This window comes from Talpa europaea (assembly GCF_964194135.1).
Source record: "Talpa europaea genome assembly, chromosome: 11".
Lineage (NCBI taxonomy): Eukaryota > Metazoa > Chordata > Mammalia > Eulipotyphla > Talpidae > Talpa > Talpa europaea.
In genome coordinates, this window is record NC_140078.1 from 86100174 (window position 1) to 86115883 (window position 15710).

At 39.3% G+C, this 15710-nt stretch overlaps 1 protein-coding gene across 2 annotated transcripts in view; it reads left to right on the forward strand.

The window, feature by feature from the left end:
* Positions 1–3324: 3324 nt before the first annotated feature.
* Positions 3325–15710, forward strand: part of NGLY1 (N-glycanase 1) — a gene marked incomplete at both ends in the record, with an annotated part of 40913 nt that continues 28527 nt past the window's right edge. For both annotated transcript variants that reach the window (XM_084248102.1, XM_084248103.1), the window contains 3 exons: positions 3325–3455; positions 8362–8476; positions 11245–11490. In XM_084248102.1, the coding sequence (XP_084104228.1) occupies positions 3325–3455; positions 8362–8476; positions 11245–11490 (492 nt within the window). The remainder of the gene's footprint in view (positions 3456–8361; positions 8477–11244; positions 11491–15710) is intronic.

Here is a 15710-nt window from a genome sequence, read left to right on the forward strand (position 1 = left end):
CTTTCTAACAAGTTCCCTGCTGCTACTGATCTAACCTCATAATGATGTAAACTCATTATGATTTGGTTGAAAGCAGGGTCTCCTGTTTATTCCCTTTACTGCTTCACATTGCCTAGCACAGTGCTTGGCATTTAGTAAGTCACTTCATAAATACTTGGGGAATTAATAAGAACACGCCCTTACAGTAAATCATATATTGATACATGCGCTGTTTTGTACTTTTCTTGTCAAATGACTCTTTTCTTTCCACAATAACCTTGTTTCATCAACTAAAGGGCTATCTATGTCAATATTATCATTAGTTTTGTCTTTCCTACTATATTAAAAGTCATGTCATCTATCTGCATTATTCAGAGCAGGTGCTCAATAAATATTTGGTTAATCACTTAGGGCTATCACACAATAATGAATCACCACACCAATTCCTAAAAGGCTTGAACCCCTCCCCTTGCTGATTGTCTTTATTGAGGTCAACATTTTCTTTTTTATAACAGGCAATGCTGGGGAAAATTTATTAGGTTATTTCTTTATTCTATTCCATTTAAGAATAGTGCCACCATGTGTCAACTTTAAAGATGGTATTGTTAATAAAACTCGAATACTGAAAAAAAATTCATTATTTTGGCACACACAAAATCAAGTAAAAGAACAGGAGGTTGAAAGCTGATTTAATACTAAAACATCTTTTAGTTGTTTGAGGCAATGGTGGGGTATAAAAAAAAATCTAGTTTAATACCTTCAAATTTTCAAAAGGAAACAGAAATCAAGTTATTTTCAACTTAAGATAAAGAAGCAAAGGAAAGAATGAGCCAATGTCTCTTTTTTTACATCCCTCCCTCACCTAGCCCATGTTTCTTTTTATAATTCATGTAATAGCTTCATAAATGGTGATATTTAAGAAAGAGTGTAGTTGCTCAAGAATTTTAACAGAAGTATTGGCAAAAAATAATTTAGCAAGATTTAAATTTCAGGTGACTTAGAAAAAAAGTAACAACCTCCTGAACAACTCGAAATAATTTCTATAATTTTATTATCTGTATATTATCACAGTTAGCTCTATGCCATTGATTTTCACAATCAATTGTAGTTTCATGTACCTCACAGAGGTATCCTAAGGCCATTATCTCCAAGGGGAAAGCTGAGCTGATGGCATTCTTCCTGCTCCACCCCAAGCCCCTCTTCACCCCCTCACCCCCATACTCCTGCTTCAGTTCTAAAGCACTTCTGTTTTGGTGCTTTGTATATACTGGGTTTCCTCCCAAGATTTTATTTGAAAAAAGTGTTCTGTTGCTTTAAAAAAAATCACAAATGCTAAGTAGTATACAAGAGCTTTACACAGTTATTATAAGGATAAATAAATGAGCTAAGAGAAAAAAAGAAACTCAAGGGGAATATAGTTTATGGCAAAGACAGCTAGTCATAACCCCAGTACCAATGACCATAATGTAGAGTTGTGGGTGGTGGTGCCCAAATAGAGACTAGATTTCCTACCATCCCCCCTTTTATCTAGATGGAACTCCATTCTTGCCAATGATAAGGCAAAGAAAATTTTGTATGTCATTTCTGGATGAGAAGCAGGTATACCATCTTTTTGTCCAACTGCTAAGAGACTCCATAGCAGGAGTTCATAAAGCACAAATCCAGCAGGCTTCATGTTTTTGTAAAGAAACTTTCATTAATATATAGCTCATTCATTTTAAAGTATTTCCTATGGAACTACACCTGCAGAGACGGCATTCAATAGATGAAACAAAGATCCTATGGTTACAGAGCCTTAAACATTTACTACATCAGCTCTTTACAGAAAATGTTTGTTGACCTCTATTCTACAGGATAAATGAGTCTGGGTGCCTAAATCATTATACGGAAGAAAGCTGCCCACTGATTTAACAGCACCTGTATGATTACAGTGTCATTTGCACAAGAAATATCTCCTGTATTAAGTCACTGACAATTTTAGTGATAGCAACTAGCCATATACTATTGATTCAACACGCTATTATTGGAAGCTGATTCCAAAACCAACATATTAAAAACTCAGGTGTATCTGGCTGATGAATGAATGGTAACTGAAATGGATGACAGAGCCCTGGGTCTTGCTCAGAAATATTGGAAGAAATTTTCAAATCTTAAAAGCAAGCAAAAATATAGCATTAGGAACATATAAATAAGTTACTTAGGCAAATAACATGTTCCGAACATACGGTCAAGAAATTATTTGTTGAGGTTTAGAAAGAGGCTTCTGCAAGAAGGAAGCCTTGTGTAAAGTACACTTCAAGGGCATGCTGAGAGAGCGCATTAAAGAAAGAGGTTTAAAGATTGAGAGGAATAAAGGCCACTGATCACATCATCTACCAGCAAAGGCACAATATAATACCCACCTTTACTACGTGGGATGTTTGTTTTTATTTTTTCCACCCCTTCTTCATCCTCCTCCATGCTACTCTCTTTTGTTATTACTGTGTTTTGTGCTTATGACTACATGGTAAATGAAGTTCACAATCCATTAGTATGTTGCAACCTGGGATTTAAAAAACATTACCTTTCAGGGTCATCATGCTATCTGAGCTAGGACTTCAGCAAGAGGTTTTTCCATCCATCTAGTTTTAAAAAGAATTCATGCATCAGAAACCCAACAATTTAAAGCCACTTGTTTGTTTTTGAATGTCTGCTGCTCCTTCATTCAAAGAAGGCCTGACAATCTGTGAGAGGGAAGCTGTAGATGGTTTTATTTGGGAGGAAAAGTTTGGTTGGTGATAAGAGGGTCCCCACATTTGTGCCTAGCTAGAAACCGGCCCTGGGTTGCAGAGACACCCGGGTTTGGGGGCTGTCGTGGCCCCTGCTCCTTCTGGTAGAAACCCTGCCGAGGTCCCCACCCATCCATCCAACCCACTCATCTGTCCCCTCCTGAAGAGGCCCCCTGGTCCCTCCCCACCACGCCTACCCTTCCAGGCCCAGCACCCCCTCCTCCCGACCAGGTCTTCCCAGCCTGCTACCTCACTCCCTCCCTACTCTGTACCCCGCCGAGCCCTCCCCACCCACTACCTCACCCCCAACAAGGCCAAACTCTCCCCCAATCCCCTACCGCACTCCCCTACCCTGCAGAACCCGCCCAGCACCCCACCCTTCCCAGCCGAGCCCCCCGCCCTTAGCGCACAGCCCCGCCCTTCCCGCCAAGGCCCCCGCCCCACCCCGCGAGCCCCCAGCCCCGCGCCAGCCACCCCCGCCCTGCCCCGTCCGCCGCAGAGGCGGCCGCGCGCTCAGGCGCCTGCTCAGTGCGGGACGCGGCGCGCGAGGGGCGGCGACGGCCGCGGGCGCTCAAGCATGGCGGCTGCGGCGCTGGGCAGCTCGTCGGGCTCCTCGTCCCCGGCGGTGGCCGAGCTCTGTCAGAACACCCCGGAGACCTTCCTGGAGGCGTCCAAGCTGCTGCTCACCTACGCGGACAACATCCTCAGGTACCGGGCTGCGGGCTGGGCCGGGGCTGCCGGGCGGGCGGGCGAGGCGCCGCCCCTGTGTGGCCCACGTTTGGGGGCCCCCGACCCCGGCCCGGAAGGGCGACGAGGCCCGGAGGCCGCGCGCGCGCTGGCGTCACACTCGGCGAGCCGGGGGCTTCGAGACCAGAGCAGGCCCCACCCCTGCCGAGGAGGGGAAGTTTCTTTGCTCTTGTGACTTGGCTCCTGAGGTTGGGGGGCACTGGAGGGCCGAGGGTGGGACGGGGTGGAGGGGAGAGGGGGGACGTGCCCACTTTCCCCGGGGCCCGTGGGTGACTGTCTTGGCAGCCCTCAAACGGTGACTGCATTTCGTGACCGTTGCTTGGGTTTTGCCACACAGCGTAAATTCGCACATGCTGATCAGAAGTTAGTCACTGGCAAAATGTGTTCTTCCCAGCACTGGGTGAACATCTTTACACGGAAGCATGATCCTGAAGTGGTGGGTTTTAAAGAATTGTCAGGGCCTTTTCCTGCCCATTTTTGTTGGTCGGAATATTCCTAGCCATATTACTTAAAAGCTAAATTTTTCATGTTCCTATCTGTGGTCTGCTTTTCAACGCAGAGATGATGATCTTTGCTGGGAGTAGTGTTTCATTCTCTATGAGCCGAAGTCCACGTCCACATTTCTAGGAGACATGACAGATTTGGGGAACTGGGAGGGAAGTTTGACTATTCATTTTTGAAGCATTACTCACCTGGACTCTTCCTGATGCCTGGGGGAGGGAAATGAACCGAAGTTAAAGGGGCCCAGATGCCAGGTGCTTTCTTGGCGTCACCTCTTTGATCAGCTGGACCTGATCACATCGGAGCCTCCTCAGCCCCAGGTGCACTTGCTCTTCTAAGTGGGTGTGTATGTTGGCATGAGGTCTGAAAGGAAATTCCCTTCAGTTTCAAGGTTATAGATTTCATGTGGCCTAATTTTGGAGACTTTGGTTACTAGTGCAGTGTTTTCACCAATGGTAGTTCATGTAGGGATGCAACATGTGCACTGTATGCAGCTACACAGTTGTGACCTCTGTAGGGACTGCCTTCTTCCTCTGTGACAACTTCTCAACTCACTTTTTCTTCCCTGAGAGATTTAACAGCCCTTCAGACCACAAGGATAGGCTGCATCAGTGAACTCACAGACTGAGAGTTCTTCAGAGTCCATAGTCTGGGATCTTCCACCTGGGAAAAGCCACCCAACTATTTAAACCCCACTATTCAGAAAAGGGAGGTGGCTTTATAATCAGGATTCTCTCCTCCTTTAAATTAAACCAAAAATGCTAAAATCTGTGTATTTTGAGCGAGGAAATCTTTTGCAAGCAAATAATGACTTGGCATCATAATCAACATTATGAATGTTTACCAAACTCATAGAAGAAATTTGGCATGCTGTCAGTTCATGTGACATACAGTAAGGCTTATGTTTCTGATCTTTAAAAGGTTTTATCTAAAAAGGCATTTAGGAGCCTGGGACACATATAATTGGAGATAGTATGAAAAACTACCCTTTTTAGTTTGGCTTAAATAATGTTAGTCCCTACTCTTATATTCTTAGAATTCAAACTCCTTCAGGCTTCTAGGGGGGGAAAGAACAGCATTTCTTCCCTGCCCACTCCAGTGACTTGCTGACCTAGTCACAGAAAAACCTTTCTTCTTTATCCCTAGCCACACTGCATTACAGATAAGCTAATCTATTTGCGAGTAGAGAAAATCAAGGTTTTCTGTTCCATTTGCTGCTTTGGGAAATTCATTAGCGTTAGAGATGGGACCATGTGTAAGGCATAATGTTTTGCTATTCCTTGCTCCTATCTCAAGTCTGCCTTACTATTTTATACAAGTGCTGAAATGAGAATTTCATTAGCAGTTTTTTTTTTTTATTATAGAGGCATGTTTTATTTATTTATTTTGTTTGTTTGTTTGTTTGTTTATACATGCACTGGGTACAGTCAGAAGCACGGGAGGGTGAGAGAATTCACCAGAGCCAGGGCGGGGAGCAGAGCAGGCAGAAGGACCCAAGTACACTGCTGAGGGGAGCAGTGGGCGGCAGGAGAGGTCTGTGCGCCATGTGGGATCCTCTGCCGGTGGCCGGGGAGCAGCTGGGGATCAAACCGGCGCTGCAGAGGCCGCGGGCAGCTTCGCAACCCAGCGCTCAACCGCTGTGCCACCGGGGAGGCCCAGCAGTTTGTTTTTTTAAACAGCGGTAATGTGTCATAGTACACAAAGGTGGAAATAGTATATTTGGTTAAGTTTTAAATTTCTACACCAAATGATCTTTGTCCTATTCTCCAACTTAGTCATAAAGCTAATGAAATTATGGAATAAAGTATACACTAATTTCCATGCACAACTCGCCATGAATTTGGACCTTTTATCTTTTTTTCAGCTTACTGGCTTCTAGTTAAAGATGAATTGACCTCAAAAGAAAAGAAAACCAGAAATGATATGTGAGGGTCATAGATGTTTGTAAAAAATTGCTTACTAGAAACCAAAGAGGAAAATTGAAAGTACATAAAGCCCATAGCTGAGAAACTATACCAGCAATTACTTTTAAACAACCTCTGTCAAAATAATAAGCTATACCAGAACAATTAGTATAAGTTATATGAAAAATTTTTTTTTAGCTAAGTTGGTTCTTTTTTTTCCCATTTTTCTTTTTTTTAAATTGAGACATTGGTTTACATCATTATTTGTGCCCTTTAGGTGTAGAATCACCTCCTTTCAGGTATTGTTACTATACTTCACCCACCACCAAAGCACCCACAGTCAATCTCTATAGTCATTTGTGCTTATAGGAGAATTTTCAAACCATGGTAAAAGAGGGAAGAAAAGCTAGAACATTAAGCCCAGTGAAAGGCTTTGAACATATAAGAAATCTAGAAGCCATTGGGGAAAAATTGATTAAAACAGTTTAAGCAGTGTTAGATCAGTAGGATATACCATCCTTGTGACACTGTAATATTCATCATCACCCTGTAAAATGTGTTTAGTGTCATGCATTATTTATCTATAACTGGCTTTGGTGATTGCCGAGTATTTTATAGCTTTATGTTTTTTGTAAGAAACTGGTAAGAAGTGAAGGCACACTGAGGATACAGTGTGACATGGAAGTTAGACGTGCTTGACATTTTGCTCCCCTCAGGGCAGCACCCTATATCCAAAACCCAAATGTCAGTGGTGCCAAGGTTGAGAAACCCTAATGTAATTTGGTCAGAATAATGTATTTTCTTTGTGATTGTAACTACATGATTCTCAGTTGATCTGTGGTGAAAAATAATGTTTTTGTTTTTAATTTCCAGTCCTTTTGTAAAATATAATGAAAATTCCATAACCATATCAAATTACTAAAAAAACTGAAAACTCAATTTCTGAATTTCACATGAGTAGATAACAAAGAGTTTGTAGATCACCAATCTGTGGACTTTGAGAAACACTATTTTAGAGCTTTTATCTTTGAATATTCTGGATAAACTTGTATAATTTTTGAAATTAAGGTAAAGAGATTTGAAAAAGATGAATGTGGTATTTGTAACAGTTTGGCAACAGGTAGTTCCTTGATAGAAAACAAATGTGAAATTTGTTGAAATTTCTACAATTAAAAATCTTTTCCTTCCTTATGTTTTTATATCACAATATCTAGAGAGCATATATTATTAGGGACAAAGATGGCTGCTACCCTTTCCCTACCCCTCCATTCCATACCCAAGGCAGGTGGTCTCAGCACTCCTTACTATGGACCGTTGACACAGCCTCAGAATTCTTCTCACAATGGTGTGCTAATGGAGCCCACTATCATTTATGTGGAGTGGTTATCAGAGATATGAAATCTAAATATTATCCTAGATTATGTTCTGAAGGGTTTTTGAGATTACCTTAACCTTATATTTTCTTTCTGAAAATAAATAAATTTTATTTATTTATTTATAAATCCCCTTTCTGATTTATCAAGGTTATTAAAAATCTCAAAACATATTGTTTACATGTGCTTGTCTCATCCCATGTATACTACTCAAATCATAATGATCTGAAAAAATTCACATCTTCATTTTATTTTATTACCATACTAGCTGCGACAAAAATGTATCTTAAGCTGAGGTGGAACTTAATATAAAAACTGTTTAATCATTGGTCTAGAAAAGAAAGAGAATCAAGTGATAGATCTAGGCTCATGTTTGTCAGGCATAAAATCTTTGAGGAATTATGATGTACTTTTATGTAACTACTTAGTTTTATTTATTTCACAAATATTATGTTGGTACCATCTTTTTAAAAAGATTATTTGTACATACAAGAGCTGGGGTTCAGGCCAGAGGTGCAGGGGTGAGAGGATTCACCAGAGACAAAGTGGGGAGCAGAACAGGTGGATTGACTGAAATAAACTGCTGAAGCGAGCAGGAGAGGTCTGCTGTGCCATGTGGCCAGGGATCGAACTGGTGCTGCAGTGGCTGCAGGTAGCTTCATAGTGCTGCATCTTAATCCTTTGCACCACCAGGGAGACCCCTATGCTGGTACCTTTCTTGATGATTGAGGTCCATCAGAGCAAAACAGACAAAACTGCTGCCAGTTTATACGATTTTTTTACTTAGTAACCTAAATATTCAAAAAGTTTATTTTAGTGGCATAGAATTAAAATGTCACTTGAATTTCCCTTGTAGCAGCATTGATATTAACAATGGTAAAGTTAAATGGTAAGATCATAGTAAATGTACACTGAGGTAAGAATCACAAAATAAAGTCCCTTTTCTGTGCTGTGCTTCCTCTTTCTGTAAATTTGGGATGTATATCACTTATAGAGTTATAGTCAGTATAAAATGTGACAAGAAAATCAAAAATATTGTGAAGACTATGAACTGTTATATATAATCAGACTTTTTTTTTTTACAATCAGAAATCCTAATGATGAAAAATACAGATCTATCCGAATTGGAAACACAGCTTTTTCTACTAGACTGTTGCCTGTCAGAGGAGCTGTTGAATGTTTATTTGAAATGGGCTTTGAAGAGGTATGTACTTTTTTCTCCCCAATTTATATACATAGCGTTCATTATAGTGTTAATGAATAATTGTTTAAGTACAATACTATTTCTTATTAATTAGTCTCATTTCAGAAATCCATGTCACAAGTTCTTCTTCACCTCTTAGATATTTTTGAAGTATCAATAAATATACTTTGAAAGTACAGTAAAATATAGCAACTCTCCCATGGGAAAAAATCTTACAAGTCTTAGCCCTTTGGATTAGGGAGCTCAGACACACACCGCAAGACCAAATTTTATTTCATCATATACTTTCAGCAAAAACCTGATTTGTAAGCACATATGCATACTAATAGGATCTAACTGCCTGTCTTCAGTACAAAATGAGGAAAGCTTGAAGTAAACACAGAAAAGCTGCATAGTTAACATACATGGGAGTTTTCTTCTGTGGCATGAGAATGATTGCAGTGTGTTTTGTGTTTAGATCAAAAGAAAAACATTTCCATCTTCTAGAATTTTGTAGCATTGTTTAATTTTATAACAATAAATAGAGTTACCAAGATTGTGAATTTTCTTTATATATGCTTAACCACTTGTAGTCTATGGACTATTGAAAGACGTCAAAGCAGGTTTTGGAGACTCAGAATTATCAAGAGAAATTGTCAGACTCTCAGTCAGAACTGTCTAGAAATTGTCAGAGATATACTGAGTTGTTACAGGATGCATTTTCTTTGCTACCTCTTCAGATTCTGTTCTTGTCCATGAGGATACAGTAGTGAACAAGATAGACAAAGGCTCCATCTCACATGGAGTTTGCATTCTAATAGGTTAGACACAGACATGAAAACAAAGATGAGTGCAAAGAAGGAAATAAGACCCAGTGATATAATAAGAGTGAGTAGTCAGGGAAGGCCTCTGAGGAGATAACATTTGAGCCTGGGATGTGAGTGACAAGAAACAGTTCAGGTGCCTGAGGCGGAAGCATTCTAGCAGGAGTAGCTTTGACATAGAGAATAGTTACAGAAGCAGGCAGAGGTCAAGGCCTGGGATTTTGAGAACTGTGGTGAGGACTTGGACTTTATTGTAAGTAAGAAGGGAAGCCATTGGAAGGTTTAAAGCAGGGAAGGATTTTTTTTTTTTAATTATTTATTTATACAAGAACCAGGGTACAGGCCAGATGCGCAGGAGGGTAAGAGGATTCACCAGAGATAGAGCAGGGAACAGAACAGGCAGACTGATGAAATACACTGCTGAGGGGAGAAGTGGGCTTGGTAGGAGAGGTCTGCCGTGCCATGTGGGACCCTTGCCGGCGGGGATCAAACTGGCGCTGCAGAGGCTGCGAACAGCTTCATAGCACGGCATTCAACCACCTGCACCACCAGGGGAGGCCTGAAGGATATTTAAAGATTAGCTGTTGTAAAGAAAATATCATGGCTCTTCTGGCAAGGAACAAGGGATGAAGGAAAAAAAAAAAAACAGTTAAAAAGCTTATTATGGGGCCTCCCCTGGTGGCACAGCAGTTGAGCACTGGGCTGCGAAGCTTTACGCAGCCTCTACAGCACCGGTTCGATACCCGGCCGCAGGCAAGGGTCCCACATGGCGTGGCAGACCTCTCCTGCCGCGCCCACTGCTCCTCTCAGCAGTGTATTTCGTCAGACTGCCTGTTCTATTCCCCGCTCTGGCTCTGGTGAATTCTCTCACCCTCCCGTGCTTCTGACTGCACCCAGTGATTGTATAAATAAATAAATAAATCTTTTTTTTTTTTTAAGCTTATTATGTTAGTCTCAATGAGAAACAGTTGTGGTTCTTGTAAGATTCATGAGGACAGGGCTTTTTGTCTGATTTGTTTCCTGTGTTGCTAGCTCCTGGAATAGTGCTAGTACATTTCAGCACTCAGTAAATATTTGTTGAATTAAAAACCAATAGCTGTGGAGATAGGGGAGAAGTAAAGGGACCCAGGATTTCTTTTTGAAAGAATCTACATAACTTGCAGATACATTGTATGTGGGGTATTAAGGGAAAGGATGACTTACAGATTTTGCTTTGAACAACTAAGTAGTTGGGAGTATCATTAATTGAGATTGAGAAATCTTACAAGGTCAGAGGAGAAATCACTACCTATTTTTTGGATAGTTCTAACTGATATGCTCTAAAATATTCTAGTAGAGATGGCAATAAGCAGTTGAATATGAGTCTGACTCAAAAGGAGAAGTCAGACTGGAGATAAGTTATATCATCTGTTTTTAGTTATTAACAGATACCTCAACATAGAGAATTTGAAACTGTAGAAGGGGAAAATTGATAACATTGTTCAGTTTGTTCAAGGAAATGGAGATTTTTCAAGTCAAATGACAGGAAAATTGAGAAAATAGTAACTGGAAAGTACTGATTTCTCATTATTGAATGTCACAGATTCAGTGAGATCAGATTTTCTTTCATTTAAATAATATTTGAGCACCAGGTAGGGTGACCAGTAGTCACAGTTTACCTGAAATTATCCTGGTTTTAACAATGAAAGGCTTACATTCCAGAAAACCACTCCATATCAAGTAAACCTTAAGGTTGGTCACATCAGTGCCTGGTGATAATCCAGACTGAGATTTGAAAATAGTGGTTGATACAAATGAAATCAGGAAATTTCAGGAAAAAAGACCATGTTTTGATAAGACTAATTTACTTAAATTATACTGAAATTTTCTGACTGACTTTGGATGTCACACCTCAGGACTTGTATATATGGCTAGCTGTCACTATAAAGTAAATTTTTAAACTGTTCTTAATTTTATGCATTTCAGGGAGAAACACATCTTATCTTTCCTAAAAAAGCTTCAGTGGAGCAGTTGCAAAAAATTCGTGACCTGATTGCCATAGAGAGAAGTAGCAGATTGGATGGTTCAAATAAGAACCATAAAGTAGAGTTATCTCAGCAGCCTGCATCAACTACCCAGCTTCCTGCACCGCAGTCTTCAAATCCCAATGGGTTAACTCAGCATGCAGGGGACAGTGGAGGGCGGCCATCAAATCCATCATCTGCTCCAATGGTAATGTTGGAATTAAACCTTCCTTAACTTTTCCTTTCAAACTATTGAAATTACAAAAGCTTTGAATTTGTTATGGTTTATTCCTGAATTTATTCTTGGTTCTTGTATCCAAAATTCCTCAGCTCTTTTAAAAAATTATCAAATTTGTAACAAATGTATGGAAAATGACTATCTTTTACTTATCTGGTGGTGGGTGTGTTGCAATTATAGATGCCTAAAGAGGTAGAATCCTATATTTCTGGGTCACATACAGTGTTGTAAAGCAGTGTTACCTTAATTTAAACTTACTGTTTCTGAATCTACTTAAGTTTTGTTTATCATTTATAAAGTGGCAGTAGTACCTAAATCAGTTATATAAATTAGACTGTCTTTAACCTAAAACACAGTAATTCATTTCCGGGACAGGGGTATGGTAGATTCAATTTCCTCTAATGCTTTAACAGTTCTGATCTAAAGTTTACCTACTGCTATTCACCATTGGGATTATTAATTGCAACAAATTAACCATTATTAGTGCCTCCATTCAATAAAAAAGTCAGCTTTTTAGGTTTAAGGTAAATGACAATGCATTAATTTACTGATAGTGGTTCTAGCAAATTAGTATAGTTTAGTTATTAGCCTACACAGACATATACTTCTGAAGCACTGAAATCAAATATCTGATGTACACATTCTTGATATACCTAATGATCTCATTTGATAGGAAATTATCCTGTTTACAGGATTTCTTTTTGTTAAAGTTCTTTGTGTATTCTCCTGAATTTTCACTGTTAGGAAAACTTACTTGATATTTCTATAATAATTTTACCAGTAACTCACTTAAAGTCATATTCTTTTAATTTAATTTTGTTAAGACATCTTGTCATTCTCCACAAACAGTACTTTTTAGAGATCAATTATTAAATCTAGCCTTAATCTTCACCCGAATAATTACAGAGTCTTACACCTCACCTTCCTACTAGTGAAATGACTGGCGGTGATTCTTTTTTGTGGGCTGGGAAGGCCCTAAGTTTGTCTTTATAAAATAAAGGATAAAGGTGAATGACCCTGGCAGGGGAAGAAAACAGGTATTATCTTTTTATATAAGGCTTTTTATATAATTCTTACTGAGTGATTTTCAATTTTTTTTGTGTGGAGGATTATCTCCACTCTTTTTTGATTGTACTTCTTACCAGTAGTAAAATGTTGAGTTCATAATCCAGTAAACTGTCTTTGTACTCATAACTTAAATACTTCTGTATTAATATGTACCTTCCACAACAATCATAAAGAGCTGAAATATAAAATAAATCCAAAATGCACCCAGTGGCATCTTTTGTGTCCCTCTCTTTAGCATGTATATTCCACCTTGGAATGTCTGAGGTCTTCATCAGTTTTGCAGTTAGGGTTGATGCAGATACAGACAGTGCATTTTACTTTTTTCTTGGTCTTTAGCACCTTTTCTTTTGAATTTTCTAATTATAATGTTAGAATATATTTTTTTTTTAAATTTATTTCTGCATACAAGAACTGGGGTGTAGGCCAGAGGTGCGGGGCAGGGGGTGTGAAAGAGAATTCACCAAAGACAGAATAGGGAGCAGAACAGGCAGATCTACTGAAATACACTGCTGAGGGGAGCAGCAGGTGAGACAGGAGAGGTCTGCTGCACCATGTGGGTCAGCTCCCTGGCCCACATGGGAATCAAACTCATGCTGCAGTTGCTGGCAGTAGCTTGATAGCGCTTTCTTTAACCCCTGTACCACCAGGAAAGCCCTACTTTGCATGTTTTGAAGATTATTCATATTGTAAGATGTTTCAATATTTTGTTCCTTTTTGTTGCTTAATCCTTGATGGACATTTGGGTTATTTCCAGTCTTTGTCTATTGTGAATAGTGCCACTACAAGGCTTTGTGTGGACATAGGATTTCATGTTTCTTGGGTAGATGTCTAGGGTTGGGACAACTGGGTTTTGTAACAAGTTTATATTCAGTGTTTTTTTTTTTTTTTTTAAAGATTTATTTATTTATTTTATTTTATACAAGCACTGGGTACAGTCAGAAGTGCGGGAGGGTGAGAGAATTCACCAGAGCCAGAGCGGGAAGCAGAGCAGGCAGAAGGACCAAAGTACACTGCTGAGGGGAGCAGCGGGCAGCAGGAGAGGTCCGCGCATCATGTGGGACCCTCCTCCGGTGGCCGGGGAGCAGCCGGGAATTGAACCGGCACTGCAGAGGCTGTGGGCAGGTTCGCAACCCAGCGTTCAACCACTGTGCCACCGGGGAGGCCCTATATTCAATGTTTTAAGAAATTGCCAAACTGTTTTCCAAAGTTGTACCATTTTACATTCTTAGCAACTATGTATGAAGGTTTCAGTTTCTAAATATCCTTGCCAACACTGACATTTGTTATTATCTTTTTTATTATAACTGTTTTAGTGGCTATTAAGTAGTGTTTCATTGTGACTTTAGTTTGTATTTTCCTAATGACCCCAGTTCTTGTATGTATAAATAAATAAATCTTTAAAAAAAAGTAAAATAGGGTCTCCCTGGTGGCACAGGGGGTTAAGACACAACCTATGAAACTATTTGCAGCCTTTGCAGCACGAGTTCGATCTCCTGCCAGGGAGCTGACTCACAGACCTCTCCTGTCTCGCCTGCTGCTCCCCTCAGCAGTGTATTTCAGTCAGTCTGCCTGTTCTGTTCCCCATGCGGTCTCTGGTGAATCCTTCCCCCCCACACACACACCCCTCTGGCCTGTACCCCGGTTCTTATATAATATACCTAGGTACCCTTCAATAGGGAATTACTTAAGTCATGACACATCCTTATATTGGCATTTTTAGCATCTGTCAATAATGATGAGGTTTATTTTGACATGACAAGTAGTAGTATGTGGAAAGAAAGTAAACTGCGAATTCTAAAACAATGTATTGTGTATATGTGTATAATATGTCATTTTTTTCTTATAAAAATACACATTCATTTCACAAGGTCTGGAAAGACATACACAGATATTTTAGCCATAATTTCCTCTGAGTAGTAAAATTGTAGATGATTTCATAGTATTTATACCATTTAAATATCTCCTGAAGTATTTTGCAACATATATTACTTTTGTAAGCAATAAATGAATTTTTTATAATAAATAAGCTTAGTGAAGCCACAAGTTCATTAAACCTATCATTAAAAAATGTCTCAAACAAAACTTTTGTATTTAAAAACAGGTTCTACAAAAATTCAAAACAAATCTTAAAAATCTATAGAATTGATGCTCTTAGAGGGGAGCAGAGCTGAGAAGGGGGCCAGTGTACTGTGGTGGAAGATTATGGGTGTTTTGGTGGTGGGCCTGGTGTGGCAACATAAACCTGAGAAGATGTAAACTTGTGTCCCCAGATGATGTAAGCCATCATTACAGCAATAAAAATAATACAATTAAAAAAAAAAAACAGGTTTTAAATTTTAAAATAACTCAAGCAAAGGGTTATATGAAGGTAGAAAGAAACTATACGTTTGGGAAGCCTTGGTCCTTTACTAAAGAAGTGATTTTGCTAGTCCAGCTTCCACTGCTTACATTGAAATATAATAAAATGTATACTTTGTCCTTTATTATTAAGAGTCTTAAATATATCTCATATTAGAAGCCAAATAATTGAAACCAAAGTATTATTAGTGAAGAGAAAAATGTTTTTACTCTAAAACAGATTTGACAATTTAAACTTCCATTCGTACTCCAAATAACTTTTACTCTCACAAGCAATTAGCTGCTGCCTTTATGGACATGGTTACCCAGCTGCTGTAATTGCCATGCAATCAGCAAAACTCTATTTTTATGACTTAGGTTTTTTTTTAGTTGTACCAATGAATATGTAAAGAAATAAGGCAAGAAAATAAACTTCATTGTTCAAGATCATTTGAATGCCACTAAAACCACAACAAATGAGGTAATTTCCAGATTGAAAAGTATTAAATTGAAAATAAAAATACTCAGGATGAGTTCTTACCCTTCTTGGTAAATAAAAATCTGCATTAAAAAAAATACCAATGTAAGTATCTTTTTTTAATAAAAATTCTTTCAAATAAAAATGAAGAAATTTCCCTCTTTCATGTTTCTATAACAGTCTGGTAAAGGACGTGTTCCTCCCCATTGTGAATACCCAGGATTTCTCATCACAGGTCTTCATCAGGCTTATTCAGCCATCTCTAACACTCATTCTTTCTGCTAATGGAGGAATGTGCCCTTTCCTA